The sequence below is a fragment of the Leucoraja erinacea genome, chromosome 19 (genome assembly GCF_028641065.1).
Source record: "Leucoraja erinacea ecotype New England chromosome 19, Leri_hhj_1, whole genome shotgun sequence".
Taxonomy (NCBI): domain Eukaryota; kingdom Metazoa; phylum Chordata; class Chondrichthyes; order Rajiformes; family Rajidae; genus Leucoraja; species Leucoraja erinaceus.
Window position 1 is genome coordinate 22,936,822 of NC_073395.1, and position 14,076 is coordinate 22,950,897.

The window sequence follows — 14,076 nt, forward strand, 5'->3', positions numbered from 1 at the left end:
ACCTAGGTACAATGAAATGCTTTGATTTGCATACAACCGGTAAAACCACACAGCAGAGCTCACCTAGGCAGTACACAAATAGCGTCACATTTTGGCACGACAAAGTTCACCAAACAGTCCTACCTACTGCCTGGCGCCGCATGTGGCAGCAGGCCTCTTCACCCCCTCCCCCCTCCGCCTGGTATCTCTTCGTTCTCTGACAGCCCTCCTTGTTAAAAGCAGATAGGTGGTCACACACTATGCTGTGAATGATGCATGAAATGGTATTGGGAGCTCCTGACGAATGTGTAGGGAGTTGTGTACAGTCAGCTTGTGTTTTATGCGTGGGCTTGAAAAATAGCGCACAAATCAAACAGATGCCAGGCACCGCACTCAACTATGCTGCCAATTGAAATAAATTAGGGTAAATTACATCGTACAACATTACAGGCCCACCGCTGATTTTACGGCACCCTTGGTTCCAGGGCCTTTCTGAATTAGCCGGACTAACAGAGGTCATGGACCCCGAGAGGAGGTCAACGCTACCGGAATGGTCCGTTAAGCCACTGAGGGGCCGAGATACCAGCCCGCAAAACCGGCATTGGAAGTCGGCTATGGGAATGGATCTGCCGGCTCCGGCTGGGCCGGAGTTCCAGATCCCCGGCTGCAGGGGGGCAAATTGGACCCGCCGATCGGCTGCGGAAGTCCCGATTAAGTCGAGATCAGCCGCCTCATTTTTTGGGAACTACATTTTCGGGGGGACTTCGTGTGCGCTCTCGTAATTTTGTTCAGATTAAAGGAGGTGCCGGAGTACCAGTTCCCGGGGAATCGGTGGTGGATCTGTATAAAGCTTCCCTTTCATCTGTACGCTGTTTGACATGAAATGATACTAACTGGGGGAGCAGTGCTCGGAATACTTACTTATCAAATTTGTGGATCTGCTCTTCGTTATACGGCAGCTCTGAAAGAAAGGTAACATTCTGGGTCTTATCCTTGAAGTTCAGGAGTGAGTAAATACACCATAGACATAACACTAACTCCAGTAAAGAATTCTGAAGAAGCTCCTTCACTCAGGCAATGGGAAGGATACACATTTTACATAATACTTTGTAACCAACACACTCAGGAAGTCGTAGATACAACATGGAAACAGGTCCTTCAGTCCACCGGGCCCGCCCCGATCAGCGATCACCCCTTACATTAGCACTATCCTACACAGTAGAGACAAATTACAATTTTACCAAAGCCAATTAACCTTTGGCGTGTGGGAGGAAACAGGAGCACCGGGAGAAAACCCATGCGGTCACAGGAAGAACATACAAACTCCTTACAGACAGCACCCGTAATCAGGATCTAATCTGGGTCTCTGGCGCTGTAAGCCAACAACTTTACCGTTGCACCACCTGCTTCTGAATGGGTCCTTTCATAAACTAGGGAACTGTTCAACACGCCTCTATTTCATTGAGCACATTGGACTTTGTCTATAAAACTGATGCACGACAATGCTGACAAGTAATCTCTTCACTCTGTATCTACCTTCCCCATTGCTCTATCTGTTATCCCCGAGTTTGAAATAATTGTATCCATATATGACATAGAACATAGAACAGTACAGCACAGGAACAAGTCCGCAATGTGCCGAAACTGATCTCACTTGCATGTAGATGATCCATATCCCTCTAATCCTTGCACTTCCATGATATATCTGATCTGTTTGGGTAGCATGAAAAACAAAGTATCGAAGTACATGTGATAATAAACCACACAGTTTCTCAGACAATTACTTCACTGCACACTTCATTGCGCATGGACCATGTTCTCCAGAGGTGCTGCCTGTTACTCCAGCACTTAGTGTCCTTTTGTGTAAATCAGCACCTGCAGTTCCTTGGTTCTGCAGAATCAGAATGAGACTGACTGAACAGTTCAGAACCACAGTTAAAGGGTCCCAGGCAAAGATTAACTCTCCCTTCAGCCAGTAATTTAGGGATTGAGAACCAGAGGACACAGGGTTTGGAATCGAGAACCAGTGGATCAGAGGATATAGGTTTAAGGTGAGGGGGGGAAGATTTAATAGGAACCTGAGGGTTAACCTTTTCACAGAGTGGTAGATGTATGGAACGAGCTGTCAGATGAGATAGTTGTGGCAGGTGCCATCACAACATTTAAGAAACATTTGTACAGGTACATGGATAGGCCAGGTTTAGAGGGATATGGGCCAAACGCAGGCCGTGGGATTGGTGTGGATGGGACATGTTGGCCAGTGTGAGCAAGTTGGGCCGAAGGGCCTGTTTCCACATGTTATGACTCTAACTGATAGGCCAACCTCTGGCCACCCTGCCACACTGTATATAACACGTGCCTACTCACTGTGCAAAGCTTTATCCTTTTTGAACTGATGGTAGATGTCCGTTATCAAGTCCAGAAGAACCTGTAGCTGCTCGGTGCTGAAATCAAAACATCGATTTTAATATACGGACTGATAAGCTTCATTAAATGCTGCCATTTGGAAATGTGACCTTACATTTTGTCCTCTGGATGTGTTCCTACTTGGTAGGTCCAGTGATCGGATAGCTGGTTGCCAGGCAAAAACGCATCTTCAATGTCCTTCAAATTGTGGTTTATGGAGTCCAAAGAACCTGCCAACTGCACAACATTGATAGATGGTTACATTTTAACGGAGGGAGACCAAGATGTATTACTATAACATTTAAAAATGGTCGGCACGGTGGCGCAGCGGTAGAGTTGCTGCCACACAGCGGCAGAGACTCGGGTTCGATTCTGACTACGGGTGCTGTCTGTTCGGAGTTTGCACGTTCTCCCTGTGACCTGTGTGGGTTTTCCGCGGGAGCTCCGGTTTCATTCCACACTCCAAAGACATACAGGTTTGTAGGTTAATTGGCTTTGGTAAAATTGTAAATTGTCCCCAGTGTGCAAAATGGTGTTGATGTGCAGGGGTCACTGCTTGGCGCAGACCCGGTGGGCCAAAGGCCATATTTCCATGCAGAATCTCCAAACTAATCATCTGGACAGGTACGTGGATAGGACAGGTTTCGAGGGATATGGACCAAAAGCAGAATGGCGGGACTCATGTCGATGGGGCAACTTTGTCAGCATGGGCATGTTTCCAAGCTGTATAACTCTATCGCTATGAGTCTAATATCTGGTTCAGACTACATAGGAAACAGGAGGAGCATTCAGCCTTTCAACCCAGATCTACCCCTCAAGAAAGATCACATCGGATCCAACCCTGGACTCAGCCTCACATTCCTGCTCAAGAAAGAACTGCAGATGCTGGTAAAATCAAATGTAGACACAAAATGCTGGAGCAACTTAGCGGGTGAGGCAGCGTTTATAGAGAGAAGGAATTGGTGACGTTTCGGGTTGAGACCCTTCTTCAGACTGATGTCAAGGGAGGGGGCAGGACAGAGAAAGAATGTAGGCGGAAACAGTAATAGTGGGATAACTGGGAAGGGGGAGGGGATGAAGAGAGAAAGCAAGGGCTACCTGAAGTTAGAGAAATCAATGTTCATACCACTAGGGTGCAAACTACCCAAGCGAAACATCACCCATTCCTTCTCGACCGGAAACATCACCCATTCCTTCTCTCCAGAGATGCTGCCTGTCCCGCTGAGTTACTCCGGCATTTAGTGTCTAGCATCTACAGGTCCTCGTTTCTAACTTCGTCATTGTACTTGCACATTTGTCAATACATCCAACTTAACATGATTTTTTTTTTTAAAAGAGTGGTGAATATAGTAAAAACAAATCCTCAAGGAACGATTTTTTTAAAGATTGTTCTGGCCCTGCTCCAATTCTACAAGCAGAGTGAAGGTGTTTGATTACTTACACGCAGAAGCTTGTTGTGGATTTCTGGAATTTCATCCAATTCTGACGGCAGTATTGTCGTCTGCAGCAAACTGTTGTATCTACCAAACACAGATGATGCATCATTAAGACCATTAGTCCACAGCCAGTATATTTATGCCATGATCCATCCCAACCAATGCAATTGGAAGAAAGAGAGGTATTTGTGTACATGATCCTGGACATAGAATCGTAGACTATTATGTGTATTAGCGATCAGAGTTGCTGCCTTACAGCGCCAGAGTCCCGAGTTCAATCCTGACCACGGGTGCTGTCTGTACATAGTTTGTACGTTCTCCCTGCGACCTTGTGGAGTTTCTCCGGGTGCTCTGGTTTCCTCCCACACGCCAAAGACGAGCAGGTTTATAGGTTAAGTAATTGGCTTTGGTAAAATTGTAAGTTTTTCTTTTCTTCTTTCTTTCCCCCCCCCCCACCCCATCTAGTTAATAGTTTCTAAAATGTTAAAACTGAAGCTGTACGAAAATTGTATAACTGCTATGTCGATCATTTTTTTTTTGTACAATTGCTTCTAACAAAAATAAAAATCAATAAACAAATAAATAAAAAGTTGTGAATTGTCCCCAATGTGTAGGATAGTGCTAGTGTATGGAATGATCACTGGTCGGCGGGGACTCAATGGGCTGAAGGGCCTGTTTCTGTGTTGCATCTCCAAAGTCTAAAGCCTTGATGCGAAAGTCTCGTCAAGTAGCTTGAATCAAAATATCTGTGGCACCAATAAAGAGCGACTTAACGGCAGCAAGACCAACACTTACAAATTTCTGGCTCTTTCTACAGTTGTGATGCAGTAATTTAGCTTCAGAACCACTTCAGTCTTCTTGTGTAAAGTCTCACGAAAATTATCCATGACGATTCGACTAGGGGAGGGAGTGAATGTACGAATTAGAATTAAAGTCCATTGGGCAAATACATTTTTGGCATTAAATGATCAGGTATTCTGTAATAAAAGACACAAAGTGCTGGAGTGACTCAGTCTGATGAAGGGTCCTGACCTGAAACGTCATCTATCCATTTTCTCCTTGGATTTGTACCACGTTATTTACATTGTTTAATTCATACTGCCCAGACCATCACCCAATCCAACCTCCCTTCCATCGACTCTATTTACACCTCGCGCTGCCTCGGCAAGGCCAACAGCATAAACAAGGCCGAGTTGCATCATGGCCACTAGAGAGTGACCCTCAGACTACTTTTGATTGGACTTTACTGGCTTTATCTTGCACTAAATGTTATTCCCTTATCATGTATCTATATATGGTTATGCACTTGAAGCAAGAGTTAGTCAGCAGGAGAGCACATTGTTAATTTATGGGTGTGAACATGCCCTTAAAATAGCAGAGCTTCCAAAGTATGTCAAGAAAATTACAGGTTTTTAGTATTTCATAGATAGCAGCAAACTAATAATGGCAAATTTCTGACATATCTTTGCATGTGAATAAACAATTTACTTACACCAACCATCGGACGCCCTTCCGTGCCAATTCCTGATAGTGCAACAGCGAGGAGACTGTTTTGCGTATTTGGTAAACAGCACCTTTAACACTCTAGGGCAGAAGATTCAGCATTCAGATAGATATTTCTTCAGAATTTTGCAGTAGTGTCAAAGTTAGTAGCAAAACAATATTGATGGCCAAGTCTAAACAAACCTTTGCAGAGGAGGCATCGAGATCCAATTCGTACCGTGGATGCAACTTTGGAATGGAAGCTGAGACAGAAAATACACATATCCTTAATGGTGCAGGAATGGAGATCATAAGCTCATAAGTCATAGGAGCAGAAGTAGGCCATTCTGCCCATCTAGTTTACTCCGCCATTCAATCATGGCTGATCTATTCCTGTCGACCCCATTTCCTGCCTACTTCCCGTAACCTTTAATGCTTATTAATCAAGTATCTGTCTATCTCCGCCTTAAAAACACCCTATGACTTGGTCTCCACAGCCGTCTGTGGCAATGAATTCCACAGATTCACCACCCTCTGACTAAAGAAATTCCACCTCATCTACTTTCTATAAATACCACATCGATACATACCAGCGCTAATCTGGTCCTACTTTGGATTATTAACACCAGAATCAATAAATATGAATAAACAATCAATAAATACCGACGCAAATCTGGCCTGGTTTTGAATTATTAATACCAGAAACAAACAGGCACCTAGCAGAAGGAAAATAAAATCCCATAGCCATGTACAGAGGGAGGAGAAGATAAATAGGATGTAACCTGAAGCTTCGTAGATAAGGTGAACTTTCCAACCATAGGATCTTAAATGGAGAGGCAAGTGAAATGAGAGTGACTTTGATTCAATTAACTGAAAGATACAGCAGGGAAACAGGCCCTTTGGGTATAGTCCTGGCAGACTATCAATCATGCTAGTTAGACCACTTTTCTCATTCACTCCCTACAAACCGGGGACAATTTAGTGGCCAATTAAACTATAGACCCATACATCTTTGGAATGTGGGAGGAAACTTGGAGCGCCCAGATGAAAGACATGTGATCACAGATAGAACGTGCAAACTACACACAGACAGCGCCCGAGATCAGGATCAAATCCAGGTATCCGGCGCAGTGAGGCAGCAGCTCTACCAGTTGTGCCAGTGTGCTGCCCCTTAGGGTGGTCGTTTTAGTGCACTGTAGGGTGGCAGGGTGGTGTAGCGGTAGAGTTGCAGTCTCACAGTACCAGAGACCAGGGAGTTTGTACATTCTCTCCGGGACCACGTGGGTTTTCCCTGGGTGATCCGGGGAAATTTCCTCCAAAGATGTATAGATTTGTAGGTTAATTGGCTTACAAATTGTCCCTGGCATACAGGATAGAACTAGTGTATCGCTGATCGGCGCAGTCTCACCGAGTTGAAGGGCTTGTTTCCCCGCTGTATCTCTAAACTAAACCAAACTAAAACACTGGAACTATCGAGTTGAAAGCAGGGATTTCGATATTGAAATGAAGGAGAAGTCTAGCAGGAGGTATTGGAGGAGAGAAAATCACATACGTTCCTGGAAGGCCAGTCCAATTATATTCATGGGTTCTTTGCTCATAATTATCAGAGGGTTATCTTCAGACGTCTTGGGGAAATGTTGGGCTTGCATGTCAGGATCAAGCTCGAGGGAGCGGCTTTCAAACATCAGTTCCTGAAATTCGGGTGCAATGTCGGTCTGCTTGTAGACCAAATCATAAAATACATGGGCCCTGTGAAGGAAGTGAGGGAAGCTATCAATATATCTTTATAAATGACGTCCAAAAATTATCTGAAGTGAAAGTGAAAGTATAACAAAAATAAAAGGTGGCATTAAATACACTTTACTTCAAGTAGCGCAAACCAAAAATGTAAATACATTATGAAAAAAGGCATGAAGGGTCTTGACCCAATACGTCACCCATTACTTCTCTCCAGAGATGCTGCCTGTCCCTCCGAGTTATTCCAGCATTTTGTGTCGACCTTCGATAAAAAAAGACATAATGCGCTGGAGTAACTCAGCAGGTCAGGCAGCATCTCTGGAGAGCAAGGATAGGCGATGTTAAGTCAGGACCCGTTGACTATGGACTATGGAGAAACAGTTCTTCCGGCCTACACCATATTTTTGACTTTAGAGATACACAGTGGAAACAGGCCCTTCCACGCCGACCACTGATCACCCACTAGCACTAGTCCTACACACTAGGGAGAATTTACAATTTACAAAAGCCAATTAACCGACAAGCCAGCTTGTCTTTAGAGTGCGGGAGGAAACCGAAGCACCCAGCGAAGACCCACGCGGTCACAGGGAGAACGTACAAACTACAAGCACGTGTAGTCAGGATCGAACCCGGGTCTCTGCCATTGTAAGGCAGCAACTCTACCGGTGCCCCCGGATTAGCTCAGCTGGTCAGGCAGCATCTCTTGAGAATATGAATAAATGACATTTCGGGTCAGGACCCTTCTTCAGAGTTGCGAAACGTCACCTATCCATGTTCTCCAGAGATGTTGCCTGACCCGCTGAGTTACTCCATCATTCTACTAACTAGTAATTAACTGAGATAAGTAAACCAAAGGGACAAGTTGCATGTTTTGCTATCAACATCTAATAGCTAATTAGATCATTAATCACTTGTAAAAGATCTAGCAAGTAAATTACTAATTGATTAAACAGGATTAAAAAAATATTTGTTCCTCCATTATGATATATAGATATCTGATAAATGCACAATTAAATGGGAACAGATTTCTCAAGAAAGCGTTAACAGTCTTGTGATAGTTATGAAGTTTGGCATTTCAACAATGTACCCACTTGTTGTAGCTTTGAATGTAAATCTTGTGCAACGTGACCTGGTGCAGAGAGAAGACGTGGATCACTATTCTGTGCAAAACGTCACTGGTTTCTGCAAAAAACTGATCAAAGCCCCAGCACTTCTCCTGATCAGCTTCGAGGATGTTTGCCAAGATTGGAGTCAGCAAAGATTGTAGACCTCTGAGGAGAAGAAAGAGCAGCAAAAAAAAGTCTTGTTATTGTCCAATTTAAAATAACAGCAAAAAATTCCAAGTGATATTCTCCGTCTTGTTTTGGGCTGGAAACCCAGTTTAGATTTTAGTTTAGAGGTACAGCGTGGAAACATGACCCTCAGCCCAGCTAATCCATCCGATCATTAGTCACACCCACCCCTATGGAACCCCTCTGTTATCCACTCCCTGCACACTTGGGGCAATTTTACAGAAACCAATGAAACTGTACGTCTTTGGTATGTAGGAGGAAACCGGAGCTTCCAGAGAAATCCCAGGTCATAGGGAGAAGGTACAAACTCCGTTCAGACAGCATACATAGTCTGCTTCGAAACCGGGTCTCTGGCATTGTGAGGCAGCAACTCTACCTCTGCGCCACTTCCAAAGGGTCTCCGACCCAACATATTCATCCTGCTTCTCTTGTCGCAGATAATGCCCGACAGGACGAGGGTGGTGAATATGTGGAATTCATTGCCACAGTTGTCTGTGGAGGCCATGGCAATGGGTATTTTTAAGGCATAGATTGACAGATTCTTGATTAGAAAGGGGTTCAAGGATTATGGGGAGAAGGCAGGAGAATGGGGTGGATAGGGAAAAATAGATCAGCCATGACTGAATGGCGAAATGGACTCAATAGGCTGAATGGCCTAATTCTGCTTCTATGACTTGTGAACTTATGAACAATGAAAAGAGGAAATACAGACAAAGCCATCCTAGCTACAATTATCATAAAGATGCCCACAGTGGGATGCATTTGATAAAGCTATCAGGCATATTCAATAAATTATCAGCGTGCACGAAGACTTGTCAAGGGCTGACTTACCTAGAAAGGTTGCAGGACATGGGTAAATCACAATGCCAAGCAATGGGTCCGTTTTCTGATTTCTGAACCCCTGATATTGTCCCAGGAGGTTTCTCTGTGATTATTTTGTACCTAAAATTGAACAGCAAAAATTATTTACTCAGATATTAGAACGTTTCACAAAGTTAGGTGCCATTGGCTATGCTTCGGGCATGAGTCAAAGGATTTACATCATGCCTTTCATGCAGAAAAGTTGCAATGGAGGCGGAATTAGCACCAGGAATGAGAAGAATTAGAACAGGACATGGTTAAAAAGGCAGCACCCAAGCATGACCTTTTAGTCTTAGTTTATTGTCACAAGTACATGTACAGTGAAAAGCTTTTGTTGCACGCTATCCTGTCAGCGGAAAGACAATACATTATTGCATTAGGCCATCCACAGTGTACAGATGCAGGATAAAGGGTGTAACGCTTAGTGCAAAATAAAGTCTGATTAAAAATAGTTTGAGGATCTCCAATGAGGTAGTTATAGGTCATGACCACCTTCTAGATGTTGATAAGATGGTGCAGTTGCCTGATAATAGTTGGGAAGAATCTGGCCCTAACACTGGAGGTGTGCATTTTCACACCTCTGTACCTGATGGGAGAGGGGAGAAGAGTGAGTGGCTGCGGTGAGACTCGTACTTGATTGTGCTGGTGGCCTTGCCGAGGCAGCTTGAGGAATAAATGGAGTCAAAGGAACGGAGATTGGTTTGGTTGATGGGTTTCGGCTACGTCCACAATTCTCTGCAATTTCTTGCAGCCTTGGATGGAGCTGTTCTCAAACCATCCCAATAAAATGCATTCTACTGCGCATCTGTTAAAGTTGGTGAGAGTTGTTGGGGACATACCATGTTGACAGAAGAGGTCGTGGGAGGGGAATTTGGTGCGATTGAAGAACTTTTATGCAAAGAAGAAGGGGGAGGCTTTTATTCAAAGAGAACAAACAAACTAAGAGAGTACCTCTGAAAGAGCAAAAGGGGAGCGGGGAAGAGAAAATGGAGCAAAAGTTTAGAAAGATACAAGGAAGAGAAATACTCGGGAAATAAAACGATTTGTTCATAGGTCATAGGAGTAGAATTAGATCATTCAGCCCATCGAGTCTAATCCGCCATTCAGTCGTGGCTGATCTATTTTTGCCTCACAACCACATTCTCCTGCCTTCTCCCCATTACCTTTGACACCCTTACTAATTAAGAAGCTGTCAATATCCACTTTAAAAATTCCCAGTGATTTGGCCTCAAGGGGCGGCATGGAGGCACAGCGGTAGCTCTGCTGTCTTACAGTGCCAGAGATCCGGGTTTGAATCTGACTTCCGGTGCTATCTGCAAGGAGTTTGTACGTTCTCCCTATGACCCGGGAAGCCTCACAGCAGGGTTTGGCAACAGCTCCATCCATGACGGCAAGAAATTGCAGTGTTGCGGCCGAGGCCCAGACCATCACGCAAATGAGCTGTGTTTCGGGAAACGTCACCTATTCATGTTCTCCAGGGAAGCTGCCTGGCACGCTGAGTACTCCAGCAGTTTGTCACAATCACTGATACATTAAATGTTTATCTCTTTTGGAGAAATAACACCACCTTGTTCTTGTGGGGCGGCACAGTGGCGCAGTAGTAGAGCATCTGCCTTACAGTGCCAGACACCTGGGTTTGATCCTGACTATGGGTGCAGACTGCATGGAGTTTGTACATTCTCCCTGCGTGGGTTTTCCTTGGTTGCTCCAGTTTCTTTCCACATCCCAAAGACATGCGGGTTTGCAGGTTAAATGGCTTTGGTGAAATTGTAAATTGTTCCTCGTGTGTAGGATAGTGCTAGTGCACGAGGTGATCGCTGGTGGGCGCTGTCTTGGTGGGCAAAAGGGCCTGTTTCCGTGCTGTATCTCTAAAGTAAAGTATATATCCATTTGCCCAAGTGTCAAACTGTGTTACCTGCAGCAGAGTTGAATGTCGCAAACGGACTTGTATTACCTGCAGTAGAACTTACATTACTTCCTTGTTTCTGCGGGGTCCTTCAAAGGGTCGGAAAGGGAGACTGCCGGTGGCTGCGTGGTAAAACGTGACCCCAATACTCCAGAGATCCACGGTGGCTCCATACGTCTTCTGGTGAGGTTTTCTCAGCACAGCTCGTTCATACATGTCTGGGTGCTAAACAGATTTGATTATTCCAGTCAGACGCTACTCTTATATTTGGGGAACATTTACATTTAGCTTAGTTTAGAGATGCATGGAAACAGGCCCTTCGGCCCACCTAGTCCATGATGACCATCGATCACTAGTTCTAGGTTATCCCACTCCCTACATACCAGGGGCAATTAACCTACAAACAATGTAATTTAGTTTTAGTTTAGAGGTACAGCGCGGAAACCGGCCCTTCGGCCCACCAATCTCTGTACATTAGCACTATCTTATATGTTAGGGACAATTTATAATCTTTACCAAAGACTGATTTGTACTCTTTGGAGTGTGGGAGGAAACCGGAGCACCCAGACAAAGACCCATGTGGTCACAGGGAGAACTTCCGTGCAGGCAGCACCCGTAGTCAGGTTCCAACCCTATGGCTAGTTCTCATTTAAACAATTGGGAAGTTCTTACAGTAAAGACACAGGATGTGGAAAAACTGTGCCGATAAAAAGTGGTTGGATTCTACGGAGTATATTCTTCGAAGTTAACTCGCTCAATGTGCATCACGTCAGGCTTATCTAGAATACTTATCTAGAACACTTGGTCTTAATGTAGTCCTGTATCCTGAGACTATCTTCTGCACTATCAAGAACAATTGGTGCGGCACAGTGACGCATCAGTAGCATTGCTGCCTCACTGCGTCAAGGATCCAGGTTCAATCCTGATTACAGGTGCTGTCTGTACGATGTTTGTACGTTCTCCCTGTGACCGCGTGGGTTTCATCCGGGTGCTACGGTTTCTTCCCACATTGCAAAGATGTGCAGGTTTATAGGTTAATTGGCTTTTAAGTTGCCCCTATTGGGTCAGATGCGTAACAGGGATAACCAGTGTAGGGGTGATCATTGGTCTGTGCAGACTCGGTGGGCTGAAGGGCCTGTTTCCACATCGTGTCTCTACATTAAACTAAACTAAACATGTCCAATTTTCAAGTCATCTGCTGAACTTGCTAACTACACCTTCTTCAATCACATCCAAGTATTGTTTGAGTTTATAACAAACAGTAAGCATTCCGTCAATTCTCCCTGTGGTGTACCACTGGTCACAGACTTCCATCAGAAGATAGAGTTGCTGCCTTACAGCGCCAGAGACCCAGGTTCGACCCTAACTATGGCCGCTCCTCAGGGTGCTACGGTTTCCTCCCACATTCCAAAGATGTGCGAGTCGTTAGTTTGACTGGCAGCTGTAAAATGCCCCTGGTGAGTAGGGGAGTGGTAAAGTTAGGGAAGTACATGAGAATGTGGACAAAATAACTGGGTGAACACAGTATTAGTGTCAATAATGGGCAATAGTGCTTTATTGTCATATGTGCAAGAGCACAGCAAAATTCTTACTTTGCATACAGTTCAGAAGAGTATTGCCATATCTTTAGTTTGGTTTAGTTTAGAGATACAGCACGGAAACAGGCCCTTTGGCCCACCGCGCCGACCAGCGATCCCCGCACATGAACACTATCCTACACCCACTCAGGACAATTTTTCATTTACCATGCCAATTAACCTACAAACATGTATGTCTTTGGATTGTGGGAGGAAACAGAAGATCTCGGAAAAAAAACCTACGCAGGTCACGGGGAGAACGCACAAACTCCATACAGACGGCACCCATAGTCGGGATCGAACCCAGGTCTCCGGCGCTGCATTGGCTGTGAGGCAACAACTTTATTGCTGTGCCACCATGACCATCTGATTAAGTGATTTATGGCAAGTGTGGACTCAGTTTCCATGCTGCATCTTTCTTACACTCCATGACCCCAAAAATTATCAGCCAACAACATGACTGAAACTGTGGTTCAACATTCAGGTTTAAAAAGTTGGGTTTTAGATTCAAAGTGACCGAATCTTACCAAATACTCCTCCGTTCCATAAAGCGAGACAAACTGCTCATCATCTTCCAAAACCCTGGCGGCTCCAAAGTCAGTCAGCTTGTAAACAGACTGTCCATCCTCTCCAATCACACGCATAATGTTTCCAGGCTTGATGTCTCTGTGCACTATCCCGTTCTCCCGTAGGTGATTCATACCGGCCACTGGTGGATAAACAGCAAAACTCCAATTGCAAATTCAACACTCCAATTGGCGTCATAGATAGCATTTTATCGGGATGCATCACAGCACGGATTGGGAACAGCTCCATCCAAGACCACAAGAATTTGCAGAGTGTTGTGGACGCAGCCCAGACCATCGCTCAAACCAACCTCCCAGCCATCGACTCCACCTACACGTCACGGTGCCTCGGCAAGGCCAGCAGCGTAATCAGGAACACCCCGGTCACTACCTCTTCTCCCCTCTCCCATCAGGTAAAAGGTACCGAAGTGTGAAAATGCACACCTCAAGATTCAGGGACAGTTTCATCCCAGCTGTTATCAGGCAACTGAACCATCCTGTCACTAACTGAACCATAGTGATCCTGAGCTACAATGAACCTCATTGGTGACACTCGGACAATTTTTGATCGGACTTTACTGGACTTAATCTTGCACTAAACGTTATTCACATTATTCCCTTTATCATGTATCTGTACAATGTGGACGACATGATTGTAATCATGTCTCGTCTTGTCTTGTCTTTCCAATGACTGGTTAGCATGCAACAAAAGGTTTTCACCTCAGTACACATGACAATAAACCAAACTAAACTAAGAGGACAAATGGCAACCGTAAAAATAAGGTAAGTAAAATAAGGTCAGAAGAGAGCTTCTTGGAGTGCGGGTATGTGCTT

The 14,076-nt window shown here is 44.7% G+C and overlaps 1 protein-coding gene across 2 annotated transcripts in view; it reads right to left on the reverse strand.

Annotated features, from left to right (window-relative positions):
- tbk1 (TANK-binding kinase 1) overlaps positions 1–14,076 on the reverse strand; it is a 30,534-nt gene that overhangs the window by 10,031 nt on the left and 6,427 nt on the right. For both annotated transcript variants that reach the window (XM_055650656.1, XM_055650655.1), the window contains exons 5-16: positions 13,204–13,385; positions 11,164–11,324; positions 9,164–9,274; positions 8,132–8,311; positions 6,856–7,052; positions 5,508–5,566; positions 5,314–5,405; positions 4,617–4,718; positions 3,827–3,905; positions 2,501–2,622; positions 2,347–2,423; positions 901–940 (exon numbers count right to left, since the gene is read on the reverse strand). In XM_055650656.1, coding sequence (XP_055506631.1) covers positions 901–940; positions 2,347–2,423; positions 2,501–2,622; positions 3,827–3,905; positions 4,617–4,718; positions 5,314–5,405; positions 5,508–5,566; positions 6,856–7,052; positions 8,132–8,311; positions 9,164–9,274; positions 11,164–11,324; positions 13,204–13,385 — 1,402 coding nt within the window. The remainder of the gene's footprint in view (positions 1–900; positions 941–2,346; positions 2,424–2,500; positions 2,623–3,826; positions 3,906–4,616; positions 4,719–5,313; positions 5,406–5,507; positions 5,567–6,855; positions 7,053–8,131; positions 8,312–9,163; positions 9,275–11,163; positions 11,325–13,203; positions 13,386–14,076) is intronic.